The sequence below is a fragment of the Fukomys damarensis genome, unplaced genomic scaffold (assembly GCF_012274545.1).
Source record: "Fukomys damarensis isolate Sample0158 unplaced genomic scaffold, DMR_v1.0_HiC HiC_scaffold_11, whole genome shotgun sequence".
Classification (NCBI taxonomy): Eukaryota; Metazoa; Chordata; class Mammalia; order Rodentia; family Bathyergidae; genus Fukomys; species Fukomys damarensis.
The window spans coordinates 294,294-314,079 of record NW_022900923.1 but is presented as its reverse complement, the minus strand read 5'-3'; the positions used below and the strand labels follow the sequence as shown (position 1 = coordinate 314,079).

Below are 19,786 nucleotides of genomic sequence, written 5' to 3'. Positions count from 1 at the left end.
GAATTCTATTTTGACAATGAAGTAGGACAGCAGACTACAAAAACTATTCTGAGTTGGTAACATTTAATAACACTGATGCTACTGGCATTTGTCAAAACATGGAACCATATATACAGTATATTTTTTTGCTTGTTTATTTTGTTGTTTGGGTCTGGGGATCAAACTCAGGACCTCGTGCTCGCCAGGCAGGCATGGCGCCACTGAGCTAAATCCCCGGCCCCAAACAGTATATGTTTTAATTGTATAATGCAGGTGTTTATTTCTCTATTAGTAAACAAATTAAAAAACGGATAAGCCTTATAAATGTAATACCTAGGAGAATTTTAACATGACAAGACAAAGGCCAGTACTTACAGCAGAAGCCGGTCAACTCTGGGTCCATCCTGCCTCCGAAGGCTAATGGGGGGACCATGGGCTCTCATTGCTCTAACTCCTCAGTTCTGTGTGGGGTCTTGGTCCCGCTTATAGCTTTCAGGTAGTAGCAGTGATTTGCAAACTATTTATAGGTAGTAACTAAATTACATTCTATGTGGAGACTAACATAGGACTGACTCATGTTTCTTAGAATATATTTTTCCGTCACAGCCAAGGAAGCCAAATCATTAATGAATAAGAACCAAAACTAATATAACAAATGACATACGTGTGAACAGAAAACTACATTATCATATTATTACAGTAAAGGTACTAGATCAATGAAGCTTAACGTACAAAGTAAATGTTTTATTAACTTACTTTCACTGATTAGAAGTAAAAAATTAAACTTATAAATGTGATACCTAGTTTAAAAAAAAGGGAGTATTACACAACTCAAACTAAATCAGTTTTCTGCATGGTAGTGCACACCTGTAATCCCAGCACTCTGGGAGATTGAGGCAGGGAGAACTGCAAATTCAAGCCAACTCTGCCTCAAAATTAAAAAGGTCAGGGGAGCTAGCTCAGTGCAAAGGCAATCCCAGTACTTACCTATCCTCACCACTCCTGATTTCTCTCCCCAGAAGCAACCACCTTCAATACTCTGGTATTTATTCTACGTTTTCAAATGTAGCAATCTGTTTAGAACAAACTCTTGACTTCTTCAGAGTTGGATGCATCTACTCACTTGCTGTTGTACAAACAGTTTAAGCGTGCACGCTGCCCCAGTCCCAACATTTCCTTCTCCATTCTCCTAGTAACACTGCAGCGCCACCCTACACACACCAATGCTCAGGACGTGTTTCACCCTCGTCCTTTTCCATGTCCTACCCGCACCTCATCACCAGTGTGCCCTCAGAACTCTGAGCCTCTCTCTAGGCCTGGGAAGGCTCCGGTCTCCGCAGCTGGATACTGAGTCACTGTCTCATTTCTTGGACTTCACAGGTTGTCGCCCTTGGTTTACTCTTTCACTTAACAGAACTCACCTTCTAGGAACTTCACAGGAAGTTGTGCAGAAGGTTTGAGACTGGAGAGGGCTCTCCAATCTCCTGCCCAAGCTTCTGAGATCACTCCTTCCTAGTACAGTGCTAGAGGTTGGGGGTCATGACTCAGTGTTAGAAAGTCTGTCTAGCATGCCTGAGCCTCTGGTTACATCCCTATCTCCATCAAAAAAAAGAAACAAAAACAAAAAACAAACCCACGCCATTTGGCTAATGCGCTAAAACTCCAGTCCTTTTTCTTGGTGATCGATTGGGTCTTTTTGTTTGTTTGTTTGTTTTCCCCACTTACAGGGCCAGGCATTAATGAGCCTTTTCAGGGTAGACCAGAGAGGTCAAACCACTGCCCAGTGGCTAACTCTGACCATCACTTATGTACTATCTGGCACTTACAAAAAAGTTTGCAGAGTTTGATAAAGACAAATCACTGACTTTCATTAAATTTTCTAAGTTACATATTTGCAGACTCAAATACCTTACAGTTCTATTCTTTTTTTTCTAACAACTCTTAGTGGATATTGCACCACCTATTCTAATCTTCTTTATCTTTATTTTCTCTCATATACCATACACCCAAGTTTTATGATTATTATCAAGGAAATTTCTTCAAACATTTCCTCCTTTTTTCCTTCCTTCCTCGCTCCCCCTCCTTCCTCCTCCTCTTTTCTCTTAGTCTCTCAGTATAAAATTAGCCACCAACTTTTGTTTCACACATGAAACATATTCACCCAGCTGTTTTATGACAGTACATTTATTTACAGGCATTCATCTGCTCCCTGCTTTATATTGGTTTCTTTCAAAGTCAGTGCTTCCTATTGGCCAGTCTGTGCTCAGGTCCCTGGGGTGTGGGGCCTGTCCTCATGTGACAGAGCTGTCCTGTAGGCCTCAGAGTCTGTGATATCTGTCTTCACATGATGGAGTTGTTCTGGGGTGCCTCAGTATCGCTGGTGTCCTACGTGGCCCGGGCATCCCTGGCTCTATGTTCACAAAACAGCACTGAGGTTGGCAAGAAGCCCTAGCAAATGATGCCCTGGCTGGACCCCAAGGTCAACGCTTCTGCCTTTTCTCTGACCATAGTGACACTGCCAAGGGGAATCTTGGTGTCCTGCCTGGGCGATGCAGGTCTGGCTCTGGTGTCTATCTGCTGAGCAAAAGCGAGATCCCCTACTGGGCCAGCTTTCATTTCATCTCTGTTGGTTGGCGCCTCACCCACACTCAGTTCTGCCTGGTACACCTTGAGCTAGACCAGGTGTCGGCCAAGAATTTATGTAAAGGACCAGATGAGTATCTCATTCAGTAGCATTCTCTCCTCTTTCTTCTCTTCCTTCCCCCCTCCCTTCCCTTTCTTCCTTTCCTTCCTTCAATTCTCATTTTGCTTTATTTTAGAGTCCTGGACATTTAACCCAGGGTCTTGCATATGTCAGCACTGAAATACCTCTCTAGCTCCTTCTTTTTTTAAAAACAACACTAAAAAATGTAAAAGCCCTTCTTACCTCTTGGCTATATAAGAGTAGACTGCAGGATCAAAGTGGCAATGAGTTGTAGGATGCCAACTCCTGGCCTGTTCTGCTGTGCTTTCAGATATGCAGCCACCAGCTGCAAGTGAGCATTCCTAACATATGCAGGATGAAATGAGATGTGCTCTAAGCATCAAAATCCATGCCACACACACACTCTCTCTCTCTATATATATATATATAAAATTATCTCTAAAAATCTTTTATCGATGACCTATTAAAATATTTATTATACAGAGTTAAATGTATTGTTAGAATTAATTTTACTTGTTTCTCTTAAATTTTTAAAAATGTGGCCCCTACAAGATTTTGAAACCAGGGGTGTTTTCATCATACTTCCACTGAATAGCGGTGGTTAAGAGGCTCTCTGCTCAGTCAAGCCTATTGGTCATTTCTTTGGGCGTGACGGAGGAAAGAGCTACAAAACCTTAACCAGTCATGAAGCATTACGAAGCAGCTTGCTACCGGCGGGCACCACAGCAGCTCATGCCTTCTCTCCTGTGGGTTTGGCTTAGATTTGAGCTTTTGCTGACTTACTAAGTTTGTCACCACTTTTATTTTTAATGTTTTAGAAGAAGAAAATACCAAAGAGTATTGGGTTAAGTTACAGGAATTCAGAAAAGAGAGGTATTAGTGTGGGTGGAGAAGAGTATAGAAAAGGACAATGCAGGAAGGATGAGGACATGACAGAAGCCAATGCACACACACCAGCCCAGGGAAAGATGAGTATAGTCTAGAAGGAGGCAGTCACCAGGGATGCCAGGTACTGCCGGGGCACACTCCTAAGTGCTGGGCAAAGAGTTACCCTGGGTATGAGGGGCCAGAACACAAAGCTGAAATGGTGAGGCTCTTCCTCATGTTGGCAGAAAAAGCAGTGGAAAGATCTTTCACTTCAAAATTCTACTGCAATTCCAGACCATAAAATGTGTACAAATGCACCTGTGATAGAGCAGAGCTGAGGAGGGCTGTCATTAGTAGAGTGAATTTATTGTCACATTTCTGGAGGACAGAAAGGGCAGACGGAGTCATTATGTCCAGTCTCCCTTCCTAGCCTCCTCTAGACAGAGGGATGTGTCTACTCTACACCTCCGTTGGATGCCAGGTGAATGCCTGAATCCTACATTTCTAGCACTTGTCTCCAACGTCCTTCCAGGCCCTTCTAGCTCGGCAAAAGCACCCCTCTCCTCCCCACAGCTCAGCCTGAAACCTCAACATCCCCTTCATCTCCAACTTGCTCCCCAGGGATCAGTAGGTAGGACAGGTGTGTGTGTGTGATTTTTCCCACCTGTTACCAGATTCTTAGCTGCCTTCCTGCCAGGCTGCTGTTGCAGCATGGGCCCTACATCTGACACCTGTGGTCTGATTCCATTAACATGTACGTCACATCACTCCTCTATTCTCAGTAGTGTCAGAACCCTGCCTCATCCGGCCTTACCTTAGATCTCATCTCCAGCACTCCCTCCTTCTAGTCTTGCTTGGGTGTAGCCTTCTTGCTCACACAATGCCTTCTGCCACTGCACTGACCATTTCCTCTGCTTCCAGTGGTACCTGCTTGGCTAATTCCTTTTCTTTCACCTCAGTAATATCTATATCCAGGACTTCCCCTTGCCCTTCCACAGCACAGAATCTCATTTTTGTTTTCCCCCAGCACTTATCATCTGCTGTCCCGCTGTGTTCAGTGATGGCGAAGATGTCCAACCACCGCCACCACCTGTCCACATGACCTAAGCATTTAGCACGAGCAGTGCCTCTATGTCACTGGACTAAGCTGTGGAGCACCATGGTCAAGGAATGCAGTTTTAAGTGCACATGGGAGAAGGAGCCTGGGAGACGCCCTGAAACAAGAAAAGGGCAGGGAGGGAGGGCAGGAATCAAGCTGAGTCGCAAACTCCTCAGTCTGCAGGACAGCTAGTTACCAAGCTCCCCTCACACTCTTGCCCAGTGAATGGAACACTGTCCCCAAAGAAGTCTGCTCACTACAGAAAGGGAAGTGTGTGGCTTTAGGGGTACCTGTGGGGTTCCCCAGGAGAGCTCACCCATCTCCCTCCTTGGACCTACAGAGAGAGAAACACTGCACAGCAGAGCCACATACCATGGACCACTGAGGATCACCAAGCAGGTGTGTGAAACCAGTAAGACGTGTGAGTACTATGCTGCTTTAGGAGGGAGATGAGTCAAGCAGGGGAAGAGGAACAAGAGACTGAAAGTTCTGCCATGAATTTACTGCAGGCTTCTAAGAACAAGGAACAAATACAAAACAGGAAACGATCTTGGAGATTAAAATTAAAACTCTCAATGAAAGGTCTCCTGCAACAAGCTTTGTCCCAAGACATGGTTAGTCCGGGCAGAAATGTGCTTTAAGTTTAAAATACACATTAATTTTGACTGAGTATAAAAACTAAAATATATAACATCTTAGTGATTTCAGTTACTTCACATTCAAAGAGCAGTATTTTTGTTACAGTGGATTTCACTTGTATCTTTTTTATTTTATTTTTTATTTTTTTGAGACAGGGTCTCACTATGTAGTGGAGACTGACCTGGAACTCACTACGTAGCCCAGGCTGGTCTTGAACTCACAGTGATCCTCCTGCCTCAGACTTCCGAGTGCTGGGATTACAGGCGTGTTCCACCAATGCCCGGCTGCACTTGTTATCTTTTTAAAATTTTACTAATATGGCCACTTGAAAAACTTAATTGTATTTATATGACCCTACTGAATACTGCTGGGCTTAGAATATAAGACTAAGAAAACTGCTAAGAATATAAAACAAAATGAGGTAGAAAATGATAAAACTGCCATAAGTAAATGACCCAGAGGATCCAGAATTTGACAAGAAAAACCAATAAAAAGAACATATATGAGCAGAAGTGTTTAAGAAAAATTAAACTGGCATTAAAACTGCCATAAGGAAATAACCCAGAGGATCCAGCATTTGACCAGTAAGAAAATAAAATAAAAAGAATATATATGTGCAAAAGAGTTTAAGAAAAATTAATCTGGCATTAAATAACAGGAAGAACCAATGTTCAATATCACTGGTCATTGAAGAGATGCAAATGAAAACAACACTGAGATTCCAGAAAGACCGGCTGCTATCAAGAAATCAACCAGGGCCAGGGATTTAGCTCAGTGGTGCCGCTGCCTGCCTCACAAGTACAAGGTCCCTGAGTTCAATCCCTGGTCCAAAAATAAAAGACAAAAACAACAACAACAAAAGAGAAATCACCCAATAACAACAAATGCTGGTGGGTTGTGGGGAGAAAGAAACCCTTCTCCATTGTTGGTGGGAGTGCAGACTGCTGCAACCACTGTGGAAAATGATATGGAGATACCTCAAAAAACTAGGATTAGAAGTCCCATTTGACTCAGCTATCCCTCTGCTGGGTATCCTTCCAAAAGAATTAAAAGAATCATACCACAGTGATATATGCACACTCATATTTATAGTGGCACAGTTTGTAATAGTTCCAACTTGGAAACAGCCCAAATGCCCATCAACTGGAGAATGGATAAAGATGTGGTTTTTCTATAAAATGGAATACTACTCAGCCCTAAAGAATGAGAAACTGGAGTCATTTATAGCTGAATGGATGCATACTGAGGCCATATTCTTAAGTGAAATAAATAGGACACACATGTGTAAATACCAAATAGTTTCTCTGGTGTGAAAAACTAAAAGTGTAAATAAAGTTCAAATGGTATAACTGATAATGTGAAATATGAAGAAAGGGGCTAAAGGAATATGGGAAGTGGGAAGGGATGTGGAAAGGAGAGAAGGGAAAAGAAAAAATATGAGAAAAGGAAAAAATGGAAACAAAGTCTCTGTAGATAGGGAAGGGTGGAGGAGTTAAGGGAGGGTAGGGGTGTGGGGAAAAAGTAAGAAGCAAGATACATCTTGTAAAGGTTTAAGATCCCACTGATAAATGCAACTGCACTGTATACCTAAAAAGTACCAATAAATTTAATGAAAAAAAAATAGGAAGAACTGAAAAAAATCTAAATTCAAGAGAAAACAATCAACTAAAATTTTAGTACATAACAAAATAAATATGAGGGAAACTATCGGTAATAAGAATGTTAGAAGACTAAACCTGTAAGGCTTTTACAGAAAAAGACAGGTATGACTGAATAAATATAGTGAATAATGTGCTTCTACACTAAAATTCTGGATGAAATATAAAGAGAAGTAGGAACCCTATCGTGGTTCACATCTGTAATCCCAACCACTCAGAAGGCTGAGGGAGGAGGACTCCAAGTTCAGGACTTAGCCTGGACAGCTTTTGACGAGATCTTGTCTCAAAATTAAAAAAAAAGATTCAATCTCCTGTACAGGGTGGGTGTGCGTGTGTGTTTGACCGAATTTATAGTAAAGATGAAATCTTAAAGAGTTTATGAGATTTAATAGGATATACAGATAGATAGATGAGCTCTCTACAATAGGGATTCTCATTAATAGAATTTAGGGTTCTGTGACACTGACACAGCATTTTAATGTGGTACGTGATGGTATGACTATTTAAAGGGCTGGGGGCCAGGTGGGTAGCAAGGAGGGCCACTGCTTTCCCCACATTCTCAGAGGGGAGAAGGTATATGATGTCCTTTACTTAGATCTGTGAACCTAGATGGCAAGTGAAGGCTCAAAGTTGGGCTGTAGGTTTGGAAGGCGAAAGCAGAGACAGAAGTGCTTACAAGGAACTACAACACCCAACTGCTATGGTTGGAGAGAGTCTGTGTCCCTCTTAGGGTTCGTGATGGAGGTGTGGGCCCCAGAGTGGTAGGGCTGGGAGAAAGTATGAACCTTTGAGAGATGGGCCTAATGGGAGGTCAGATGTGTGCCCTGGGAATGGATGGTAGACCCCAGCTAAAAGCACCCACTGAGAGCTGAGTCGATGCCAGTGCCAGGCCTTGAACCTCCAAAGTTGTGAGCTGCTTAACCTTCTTCAGGAATTCTGTTGCAGTAGTGAAAGATGGACTAATATACCAACTCAAACCTCAATTTTGCAAAGGACATACTGTGTGCAGAAAGAAAAACCAAAGACTTATATAGGAAAAATAATCAGTCCTGGAAGGGACAGAAAGGGAGAAGATTCAGCACTGAGAAGAGACGGGAATACCAGAGTAGAGAGAGGAGTGAAAATGGGTATCAAGAAGAAATAGGGGGCTGGGGATTTAGCTCAGCAGTTCGGTGGCCTGCCTCGCAAGTGCAAGGACCTGAGTTCAATCCCCAGTACCAAAAAAAAAAAAAAAAAAAAATGTAAACCCCCAAAAAAAAAAAAAAAAAAAAAAAAAAAAAAAAGAGGAAGAAATGGGCCTCAGTGGTGAGGCCACCTGCCTTGAAGTGCAAGGTCCCGAGTTTGGGCCCTGTGCAAGGCACACCCTGGGGTGGCTCCTGCTCCTACCCTTGTTGCCCTGGCCTCTGGCAAGATTGCAGTGGGTACTTGTTTGGCCACAAGGTAACCAGAGATTCTTCTATTATATCTTGGGTTCATTCCTGAATCTTCCTTATTATTTACACATGTGTTATTATCAACACTAATATGGCCATTTGTTATTCACTATTTCTCTATTTCACTGTATTCCTCACTCTTGGAATTAATTATTCTGGTATTTAAAAAATTCTCAGAATTGAAATTATTATATCCTTTAAACTTAATGCTATAGAAAAAAATTTACTTATAACTGTTACAGCATCACTTAAAATAACTGGATAGATTTTCTCCAAGTTTGGAAGCTTTTTCTGGAGTGACATGACTGAGTATACCAATATATGGAGGCTCTATGGCAAAAACAAAATTCATTCTGGGAAATCTTAGGGAAAGTTCAAGAGCTAAGTAGTTATACTCTAGATTTCTCAGCCAATGAGGGGGACAGGGCACAAACATTAAAACAACATAGAGAAAATGAAAAGTCTTTTGAAATGTGAATTATCAACCAAAGGTCACAATAAGAAATGCCAGTATGCTGTAGAACAAATGCGCCTCATGGAAAATCTCATACAAGAATGGTCCATCTAACAATAGTGATCAACCCTCCAAACAGGGGTGACCTGATAGTGATAAAAGCAACATCGATATCTCTAAAATTATTTGAAAATGGGTCGTGTGGCTTGGCTAGCTCAATTTTAGTTACTGAACATACCTGAATTTTATAAAATAAACTTGTTACAATGTAGCTTTACAATCCAGACTCTTAACTCACAAAAATCTCTCTTTAAATGAGGCTGCATTATAATTTCAAGAGTATTTCCAAGCTATACTGAAATGATGAAGATGATGTTGCCAACCCTGTTCCACCAGCATTTAGTTATAAACAGGATAGTTTTGTATTCTACTGACAGCCATCATAGTATCTCAAGATCAATGCATTATAGAATCAGCTAACAATTTTTCAACTTTCTAGTTAAACTGGTCATGTGAAATCTATACTTGTCACAGATTATAACTTTTATACAAACAAGACTTATTGAAGATATTTTGTATGCTATTAAGTGTACTTAAAATATGTAAAATGTACTATGAGTATGTTTTTTACAAAAAAGCAGGTATGAAATTTTATGTCTGTGTCCAGTATAATATGTATCTATTCACTTAATAATGATGGTTCCAAAGCTTACTAATATAAAAGTTGTGACTTTCAAATAGCTATTCTCAGTATTAGTATGTTCAGAGTTTTGGTCTTCTACAATACAAAGATTGAGAACTTACCTTCTCTGAATTTCCAAGTCTTCCTGGGATGGGCCATTTTGAACTTGAGCAGGTAGTTGTGAATTTTGTCTAGGCAATGTTGGACCTACAAAAGGAAAACATTGCAGGTGAATATTACCTTCTTATACAGCTTAATAAAGGAGATAAAAATCATGACAGTAACATAAAACCATCACATATTTACAAATGTATCTTCTCTTTGTCTAGCAAAATAAAATATAAGCTTTACATAACACAGAGCAAATGAAAGACTGCAACATAATGCTGTCATCATCTCCAAGAAGGCTTATTTGAAACAAATGGAAAACATCAACAATAAGGAAAAAATAAACATTTATTTATGAAGAGCTTGAGTAAAACAAGTATTCAATAAGCACCTGAATAGGCACCTAAACTTGACATTTTCTAAGACAATGAGACATTCTCTTTGGGGCAACTGTTCATGAGGTGGAGAAGAACTTAAATGAAAAATCAGAATTCAAAAACTCACCTAAATAGAACACTGGAAATGAAAAACAGGAGAGAGAGAGCATGAGAACCTTATTACTAGAATGAAGTACGCTAATGCATTTATCAAATTTTCCCAAATTAAGCTGCCATTTTTGCTTAATGGCCTAGCATTTCCAGTATGGTGAAAACAAACATTTGCTACATTTCTATATAATAAATTAACTTGCTTATCTGATTTTTTAATGTAACAAAGACAATCTTAATTTTTCATTTGGTGTAAGGGGAAGAAAACAAAAACCACCTGCGTTCATACCAACATGGTTCTGTCGTGAGAGTTAATGACCATTCATTCCCACATACCATGCACAATGCAGACCCATTTTTAGCATCTTAGAATTCCACTAAATTATAGGACATCCTAATGTCACTGGATATTAAAATTTAATGAGATAAAAATGCTGAACCTATTATACAATGCTTAAGGATACACTCAAACAGTTTTGAAATCTAATCCAGTAAATGAGAGAGTAAAGAAGTAGTTATTTCCTACTATTGGGGAGGAATAAATGAGAAATGACTTATTATATATTTTTCTGAATTCTAGTGTGCCACTAAATGTACTAAGCAGAAATTCTGAAAGACTTTTGTAGATCACTAATATTAAAAAGTAATAAATAAATGCTTCAGTGTTTAAAGCAAATTATTGTAATTTATGGGCTAAGAGCATAAACAATCTATTTTATACTAGTGGAGTAGGCTTCACTATAAAAAGCAAACACTCACCAGGATGTAAAACACTTCTGATGTACCCCAGGGGTAAATAAACAAAAATACTTCTATCTAAACTTACCAACTTTTTCCTCACCTCTTTATAATATTTTTAGATTAATTATTTAATCTGTCCTTAATGACAAATTACAGTGACATATTTCATTAATTTCCCAGGATTCTGAGAACCAATATAAAATATAAAAAAAATTAACCTCATTTAATCACTAACAAAAACCCCCAAAATTCTTTATATCAAAATTAAATAAAACACATAAATGTTTGTATAAATAAAAATATATATAACTATTGTCTAGTAAACATACTAAAATACTTTCCAGGGTAAACTAACATAATGATGTTCAAAAAAAAAAAAAGACTGTCACATTGGGCCATAACCTAATATTTAGTATTTTATACAAAAAGATACCACTTTCTAGCAGAAGCACAAGGACATAGAATGTGGGAGGATAACTTGAGAACGTATAAAGTTTTGGGACAATGTGCTTTACAAAATACATCCATGGGCCAGGGATTTAGCTCAGGGGTTCAGTGGCCTGCCTTGGAAGTGCAAGTACCCGAGTTCAATCCCCGGTACAGGGGGAAGAAAAAAAAAAAAGTACATCCAAAGTTATAATCACCTAAAATTATTACAGTGCAAACATCTGGCATGGCCAATCTACAAAATCATTATGATATAACTATTTTTTAAAAACAATGTATTTGAGAATTTAAGTGAAAACCTCAGTATAAATAATGATAAAGCTACAAGATCCCAGTAATGAATGTAACTGTACTGTCTACCTAGAATGTACCAATAAATTCAATTTAAATTAAAAAAAAATAATGATAAAGCTGAATGTCAGCGGGTTAGACTTGTTTGGCACTTGTAATTGTTTTGTTCACATCTAGAAATGCATTCCATCTCAATAGTAATCTTAGTGGATTAAATTCACTAAATGAAATCTAAGTTTTAACTCAAATATATAAATTCAAGAAAAAAGGGTCAAAATTTCAACTCATTTCTATTGATTTTAATAAAGATTTTTTAAAAAACTAACAAATCTGATGTAATGCACCAAAACAAATGAAAAAACTCAGTAATTTATAGAGCATGTTCTGAATGTTCTTAAGCTTGCTAAAAATTTGCTCAGTATGCTTGTTTATAAAGATTTTAAAAATATGGGTAATGTTTTGTGGCTCATATAATTAATTATAAAACTTATTTACTATAGTTTATCCCTGCATATGAGATGGAAAGAAAAACCTCAGGGAAGAACTTCTTAAAATGGGGAGGCTCCTGGTCCAAGAACAACTCTTAAAATTCTTTGCTACTTGGTTCATTGCGGTAACAGGTCATTTGTCTTTTCATTCTATAAATGGAGAAGAGGAAAGGACTCTCTCCCCTTGGCATTTTCTCACATCTATATTGAATCTGACTGTTTCATTTGTTTCTTCTTCATCAATTATGTCAAGTTGCAAAAATTAGCACAGGGAAATTTATGTGCAACTAAAAATGAATAAAGATGTACTGTATTAAATAAAAGATCCAGGTAAATTATGAACTACAGGTACACAATTACCTTTTTCCCTCTTGTCAAACATTCTAACAAGTTATAAAATTGGTAAGAAATACCAAGCAGCAGCTAAGATTGGGCAAGGCTGTCAGCTGCCAATGCACTTTCAGCTTTGTAATTGTTACAGATACATGGGTATCTGTGCTCATAACATGCAAATGGCTAATTTCATAACCATCTCAGTAGGTAAATGACAATCTTTTATGAGCATGGTGTGGTGGTTAAATCAGTGACACTGCACTGTTCCACTACATGGCTGCTGTGTGAGAGTCACTCTGTCCATGTTAAAGCCAAAGACAAAGGTTGCTCTTAATTTGTCCTGGCTAAAGCAAGATACATAGGAAAGTCTGTGAATTTTTGTTTCTAATTTAAAAAAATGTGGCAATGTAACTGATACAGTGTGCTATAAGTAATGGAAATCTGATTAAAACTTCTCTCTAAACCAAGAGTAGCTATTTCAGTCTTGTCTTCAATACTGAAGAGTTCTTTGGGCTAAAGAACATTTCACTTACGCCTACATTTAAATTTTCACAAATCTAGTTTCCCACTTAATGACAGACTATTTTAAAACAGGACTAAAAGACAAATAGGTGTTATTATACACAATACAATCGAATTATTTAGCAAAGTGGTTAATTGTATACAGTTAAAGGTAACAATGAGTAAAGAAAAAAATCTGCTTTTTAAACCTTTTATTTCATAAACTTGAAAAATATCTTATTGGGGCAAATCAATCTTTTCCCTGCAGTTATTATTCTACATGTGGACCTCAAATTTTTAAGGACAAAGTTATAGCATCTTTAAAAAAAAATAACACAAATATCAATAATCATTTGTGTCTACTTCAAAAGATGGCCTAGTAGGCAGAAACTTCAGAAATAAGTCTACTGGGTAGATACTTAACCTGGAATGTTTAATTGTGGAATCTAGGAGGGAAGGAAAATGTATAAAAAGCCAAATAACTGGCTCACTGCTGTAACTGTGTCACCTATGGCAAATCAAATCATCTTAGGGGGTTAAAGAAATATATTAGGATTTTCTTTGCTTTTTCAAAGTTTAGAATATGTTTTGTTTTTGCTTAAGCCAGTAAATTTGAAAATTAAATAAACTATCAATAATACTGTATTACTGGTATAAAGCCACATTAAACACTTGGAATCATGTGGCACCATACACAGCAGAACCGTTAATCACTTTTGCAGTACATCATTTATATCTTTCTCTCTTTCAGAAGATAATATGGCCAGTCAAGGTATGCATGAATCAAAATGTATACATATACATTTTTTTAGAAAGGTAAAATAATTGACTTTTTAGAACTCAAGTGTTTTTTGTTTTTTGAGACAAGGTCTTACTATGTAGTTGAGACTGACCTGGAACATCACTATGTATCCCAGGCTGGTCTCGAACTCACAGTGATCCTCCTGCCTCAGCCTCCTGAGTGCTGGGATTACAGGCATGTGCCACCATGCCCGGCTTTTGAACTCAAATTTTTAAAACAGGAAGTTTTAGAACCAAAGGGGGATAAAAGAAATTTAGGCGAATTCATGGATGGAATACATGGAAGGACCTCCGTCTGTAAGGATAAGAATATGTATCTCAGCTCTAATCTGAGTGGCTAAGTGACAAGCCTAGTGTGTCCCTGCAGACAGTACCTACATGTGTGCATACGTATATGACAGTGAGTAAAGGAAAGCACTCTAAAAGTCTAAACTTACTCCTAAGCAACAGATATCTAGCCTACTAAAATAAAGGAGCCCGTCAAATCAGACATCAACCTATTAAAGCAAGCAATAAGTTTACATCTTTCTCTTACAAGATGCATAGCTAAAACTAATTCAAGTTAAGCAAAAGCTCCTTTCAAATAAGGTATACACACATTCCTCATGTGATATATAAAATGCATATAAATTTTGTCCTTAAATTCTAAATTTAAAATTTGCTCCCAACAAAACAGTTAAAAGCAAAATTGAACAAAATTATGTCTCATTTCTATTAGAAGAAGTAGACAAAAAACAGTCTTAAGATCCTAATTCTAACTAAATTCTCATTAAATCAACTCAAAGGCTGACCAAATCGCCTACATGAACCACAACAGATATCACAACATAAAAAGAGCAGCTTGCTCTACATCCCAGATACCACAGACCAGACTATGGCCTAAGGAAACAAAAGGTATGGAAATGTGCAAGTAGTATGTACCACAGCTTGAAAAAGTAATGTAAACATAATGTTGCTTACCACAGAAAATACATCGCAAATTAGTGCTGTCCTGGGTAGCAGTAACCTGGCTCTGGGCTGCAAAGACACCTTGGTGTTAGAAGCTTCAAGGACAGTGGGCCGTCTGAAGAACTTCACATTAACTAACAGGTGCTTTGAAAGGCTCAAAATGTGTCTACACATACGTCCTATCTAGAGTCTCATCCTGGAAGCTCTGTAATTTAATAAGAACGCATCCTCTTTAACACAGCTTGTAGAAATAATTTATACGTAATCTTACTTGTGGAAAAACTCTAGGATAAGCCACAGATCAAATGATGCGTTTACAGTTTATTTCCTGAGTGGTACAACCAAAGAATGCAATCTGATTTTAGGGTTACATTTTTTAAAAGTTAATAAAGATGAAGTATAGGAAGAAAAGATGTATGGCCATTAGAGTAAACTTCATTAGGCCTACCCTCCCACTTAGGAAAACTGCACCTGAATAAAATTTAGGGGAAGTAAGATTGACTCAACATGAGATTAACTCATTTCTACCAGTTAGGGGAAAATGCCATTATAAACCATCTGCTGCAATTAAAGAGTTATATATCCACTGATACAAAATATCTTCGTTTGCTTTGCACTTTGAAAAAAATTATTCATTGTTTAAAAGCCACATTTTACTGTTTTTTTTCTCAATATGGACACATGCTTGAAAAAATATCTTATTAAAAATGTATGGCCATATTTTGGCTATTTATATTAAAATTTGGCTGAAGTCTAATTAAGTAAATTCATTTTAGGAGGGAAAAAAATCGAGAAGGTAATACCTTATAAAGAGAAAGGGCTTCTCTGAAAACAAGGTGATATTCAAAAAAGTAAAATGTGTTCTTACTATTATATTGTGACATCCAAAACTTTACATCAATACATTTTCTGGTTTGTTTGTTTTTTTTTGTTACTGGGGATCAAATTTAGGACCTTATACTTGCAAGGTAGGCACAGTGCCACTAAACTAAATCCCTGACCCAATACATTTTCTATAAAAGCCTAAAGAAATTATTTTCACCACAGAAAGTTTCTTTTGCCATTGATATTAACAAAGAAAGCAGTTAATGGATTAAAAATCTATTGTTTAAGAAAGATCACATAAAGGCAAACAAGACAGCATTTTACATTTCCCTAACCTAAGTTCTTTAAATAATACAACTCCTGTTAACTAACTAAAAACGTTTCAGCAGTCAGAACCAAACCAATTTGTATTTAAAGAATAAACATGTGAAAATGGTAATAAGTCAAATATTCAGGAGAATTTTTTCATCATTTTTGAAATAGACAACATAAATTAAGTTTTAAGTCTTATTTTAAAAGTATTATATACAGGAGATATTTGCCAACATAAAATAAGACTGATAAATGTCACCTTTGCTAAGTATATCTAGCCACCCAACCTATTACTACTAAAGTTGCATGCACAATATTTAAAGTAATGACCTAAGATATATAAGGACCACAGGCATACATAAAATTTCTAACAAGCTAATGAGATTATTCTAAAGGAGACAAACAAGTTAGAAAAAAAATTCAATAATTACATTTTAAATTTAGCTGCTTTTTGTCTTAATGATTTTATAAATAACAATTTCCATAATAAAATCTTTATTAAATTAAGAAGCATACCTAATTTTCAGGTTTTACCCTTTAGTTCCTTCCATATGTAAGGGAAAAACATATAGACAATTAGAAAAAAAAAATTTACAAAGAAAGCCTGAGAACATATCTTGTTTCTGACAGCAAAGAAACTACCACATCCCATTACCAACTGTTTCAGCAAAAAAGTCATCAGACAATTTTCAGCATGCAGGTGTACCATTATTACTGCACTAAAACAAACACTTCCAACCAAGGACTCCCAATCTTTCTTACAATTTGAACTACTAAGAAATATTCTTTGTTTGAATAGGTTTCTTTCCACTCTTACTTTACACTATCAAGTTAAATACTGATCTATATTCTGATGAGGTTGCTTAAATTCTACTGCAGTCTGCATTTCTTGAAGGTACTAAATTATTCATTCTGTCATATGCATAAGCCTGACAGCATTTCTTGCCTAATACTCACACTATTAACTCTTTCTTCACTCAGTTGAGGGACAAAGATGGAAAAAGGAGAGAAGATTCATCACCCAAGTTAAGTCCAGGAATATGATTTCAGCATAGTTTTAAGACTTGCACTGATGTTCCATTTACTTTATATTCTAACTAGGAAAGGACACCCCACTTTTTAAGATAGCCATATTACAGATTAGGATCAACAGGAATTAGGGTAAGCTGCAAATAAAAACATAAACTAGGAGGTTAAAATGTATCAAAAATGTAAATGTAAAGACCTGTATCAAACTTCTAGAGAAAAAGACTGTTATCTATCAATTACTCTGGTTTTAGAGTTGTGGATGTTCCTTCCTGTGCACAGCAGTGTGTGAAATGGCCCTTCTGGTTTTGCCCCAATCCTCAGCGTTTTTTACCATTAGGTGTTTTGTATGAGCGGGGAAACAAAACTCTTGGGTAAGATATTAGCAGTGGAAAATGACAAGCTATTAGATTTGATCTACATTACTGTATAAAATTACTACTGTAGACTCTTAGCATCCATGCTTTTTTGTTTTTCTATTTGCTTTGGTAGTACTAGGAACTGAATCCAGAGCTTTTGCCCTGAACGATCTCCAGGCCTTTTAACTTTTTGAAACAAAATACCTAAATAGCCCAGGGTGGGATCAACCTTTCAATCCTGTGTCACCCCCTCCCAGAGGGGTGAGATTATAGGCTTGTACCACCAAAGTCAACTGCATTTACACATTTACTGATAGAGGTTTCTACATCTAGCTGTTAGTTTCAAGGCAATTTGTAATGGGGATATTTCTAACATGGCATTTTCACTGAGAATCAAATGAGTTAATATTTGCTTCAAGGCTGGTTTGGAAATGATTTTGCACTCTCTGGAAAGCTGGTGTGTCAAGTGCTTGAGCAAACTCAAGGTCAGTATCCAGGTTATTGGACCGCTAGTAAGGCCCATGGTGTTTCCCCAGGACTGACAGGCAGTGAAAACAAAGGTTCTATGTTTGCTCTATGGTATATAAGGGAGGCAGGTATTGCAGTGGTACAGCTACCTGCATTTTAAAACACACAAAGAAAACAAGTAGCACGGTATTATAGGGCACTGTGCTGGGAAACATGACAAATACGAACGGTAAATTTCAACCAAAGCAATGAACATTTTTAGGTTACATCCTGAAACATTTTCACAAGTATTACTGCAAATTTTAATACAAGAAACCTTCACATATAGCTCAGGACATGGAGCACCATGCAACTATACTGACGCATAAAAAATACTATCATTTAGAACTTCTCATTTTTTTTCACAACAATCTTAGGTAAAACTGCTTATGTCGTCTTTTCCTCTTCTGTGTTTCTGGGAATCCTCCTCCAATGCATTTTATTCCCATGTAAGCAAATCTTATGATGACAGCCAGTAGGTGATCATTCTGATAAATGCTGATCATTCATTAGGCTGGGCTGGCAACAAACTTCATACTCCTCAGTACATCGAGTATTTTGTCAGCCATTTATTTTTAGTTCTGGAATCAATGACTCTACTTCTAGCTAAAGAAATTTCAAGACTCAACCAGAAGGTGAGGAAGGAGTCTGTAATTTACCAATCTGGTCATTATCCCACAGTTCTAAAAGGGAAGAGTACACATCTCCACATGCATTTCTCTGCTTGCTCTTCCCTAAGCACAGATCAGACCCTTCACCCTTGTTACGGGAGGCCTTATCCCGTGTCGCTCCTTCTGGTACAGTGCTACTTTAATAAACATGATTAGTTTACCAGACAGCATCCTTAACTCTGACCACACTCTAATCTATGTAGTTACACCAAGCAAAAATACAAGGCCCTCCTCTCCCTTCCTTCTCAAATTTCCAAATCCTGTCAGTACAACCTTCTACCTTCAGTCTCCTATCTCCACTGTTATCGTTCTTGTTTGACAGCCTACCGGTTAGAAGTGCTCAATGTTAAGTTAAAGGAATACTGGGGCAGGGAAGAAAACAGTAGCACTTCTATTTGTTAACTTTTCCCATTGTTTTCATTTTCTGTTTTTTAAATGTATACACTATGTTAATAGCAAAGTAACTGAACATATGTATATGATAAATATAGATCAGGAGACAGCTCACAGGTGATAAGAGATCAGTCCAGTCAATGATAACTGTATTCCCTAAGCTCCCCATTCTAATCTTGTTCACTTCCCCATAGCAGCCAGTGAACAACTCAGCTAGATCACGTTGTCCCTCTTAGAAAGAGTTCTCAACTGCTTCCATTGATAAATACCAGAGGATGCGCTTCCTCTCTAAGATACGAACACTGCCTGTCCCATCCTGCTCAGAGCCAGTCACTGCGTTCCAGCACTCCGTCATCATTCACCCCATGGACAGCTGCACACTCCTGCCAGAGGTCTGCCTGGGCCTACCCCAGGCTTTCCGATACTTTTCCTTCAACAGTGTCACACTTCTTTTTACAGCAATGAGAATTTTCTGGCAGTCAACATTCAAATCAGAGTTATTGTCAAGACCCAGATCATTGATCTTCCTCCTCTACTAAGAGTTACTTACTTCCTACTTCAAGTTTTAATGTTTAGCTTTTTTCCTATCAAACATTTCAAAGGATTCAAAAGGAGTTGAGCATAAACATAAAATAATATCAAATTTTGTAAGAAATATTAATTTGTCTAAAGACAGGAGAAAAGTTTTAGTGCAACATTAAAATCAAGCAAAAAGGTGTAATCTTATTCTTTTACTACCAAAGGTGGTGGGCAACAGAATATGCCTCATGGCAACCTACTTTTGGGTCCCCTCCTGTCTCTCAGGAGTTATCGCTCTCAATAAGTTTTCCTACTTAAAAAAAAAAAAGAATACGCTTCACCATCATTACAAGGAAACACAACTTCATCCCCCTATCCATTTGTAAAGACTCAAAGCTTTTTTAACCAAGAAAAGCCTGTCATTCCGAAAGTATAAACCAAAAAGCTCTCAAAGACCATACCTGCTTTTGTATGACAAAAAAAGAACTGAAGAGAATCAAGAAAAATATATAG

The 19,786-nt window shown here is 37.6% G+C and overlaps 1 protein-coding gene across 1 annotated transcript in view; it reads right to left on the bottom strand.

The window, feature by feature from the left end:
• Positions 1–19,786, bottom strand: part of Enah (ENAH actin regulator) — a 131,471-nt gene that overhangs the window by 26,593 nt on the left and 85,092 nt on the right. The window contains exons 4-5 of the mRNA XM_033762260.1: positions 10,128–10,139; positions 9,638–9,722 (exon numbers count right to left, since the gene is read on the bottom strand). Of these exons, the coding sequence (XP_033618151.1) occupies positions 9,638–9,722; positions 10,128–10,139 (97 nt within the window). The remainder of the gene's footprint in view (positions 1–9,637; positions 9,723–10,127; positions 10,140–19,786) is intronic.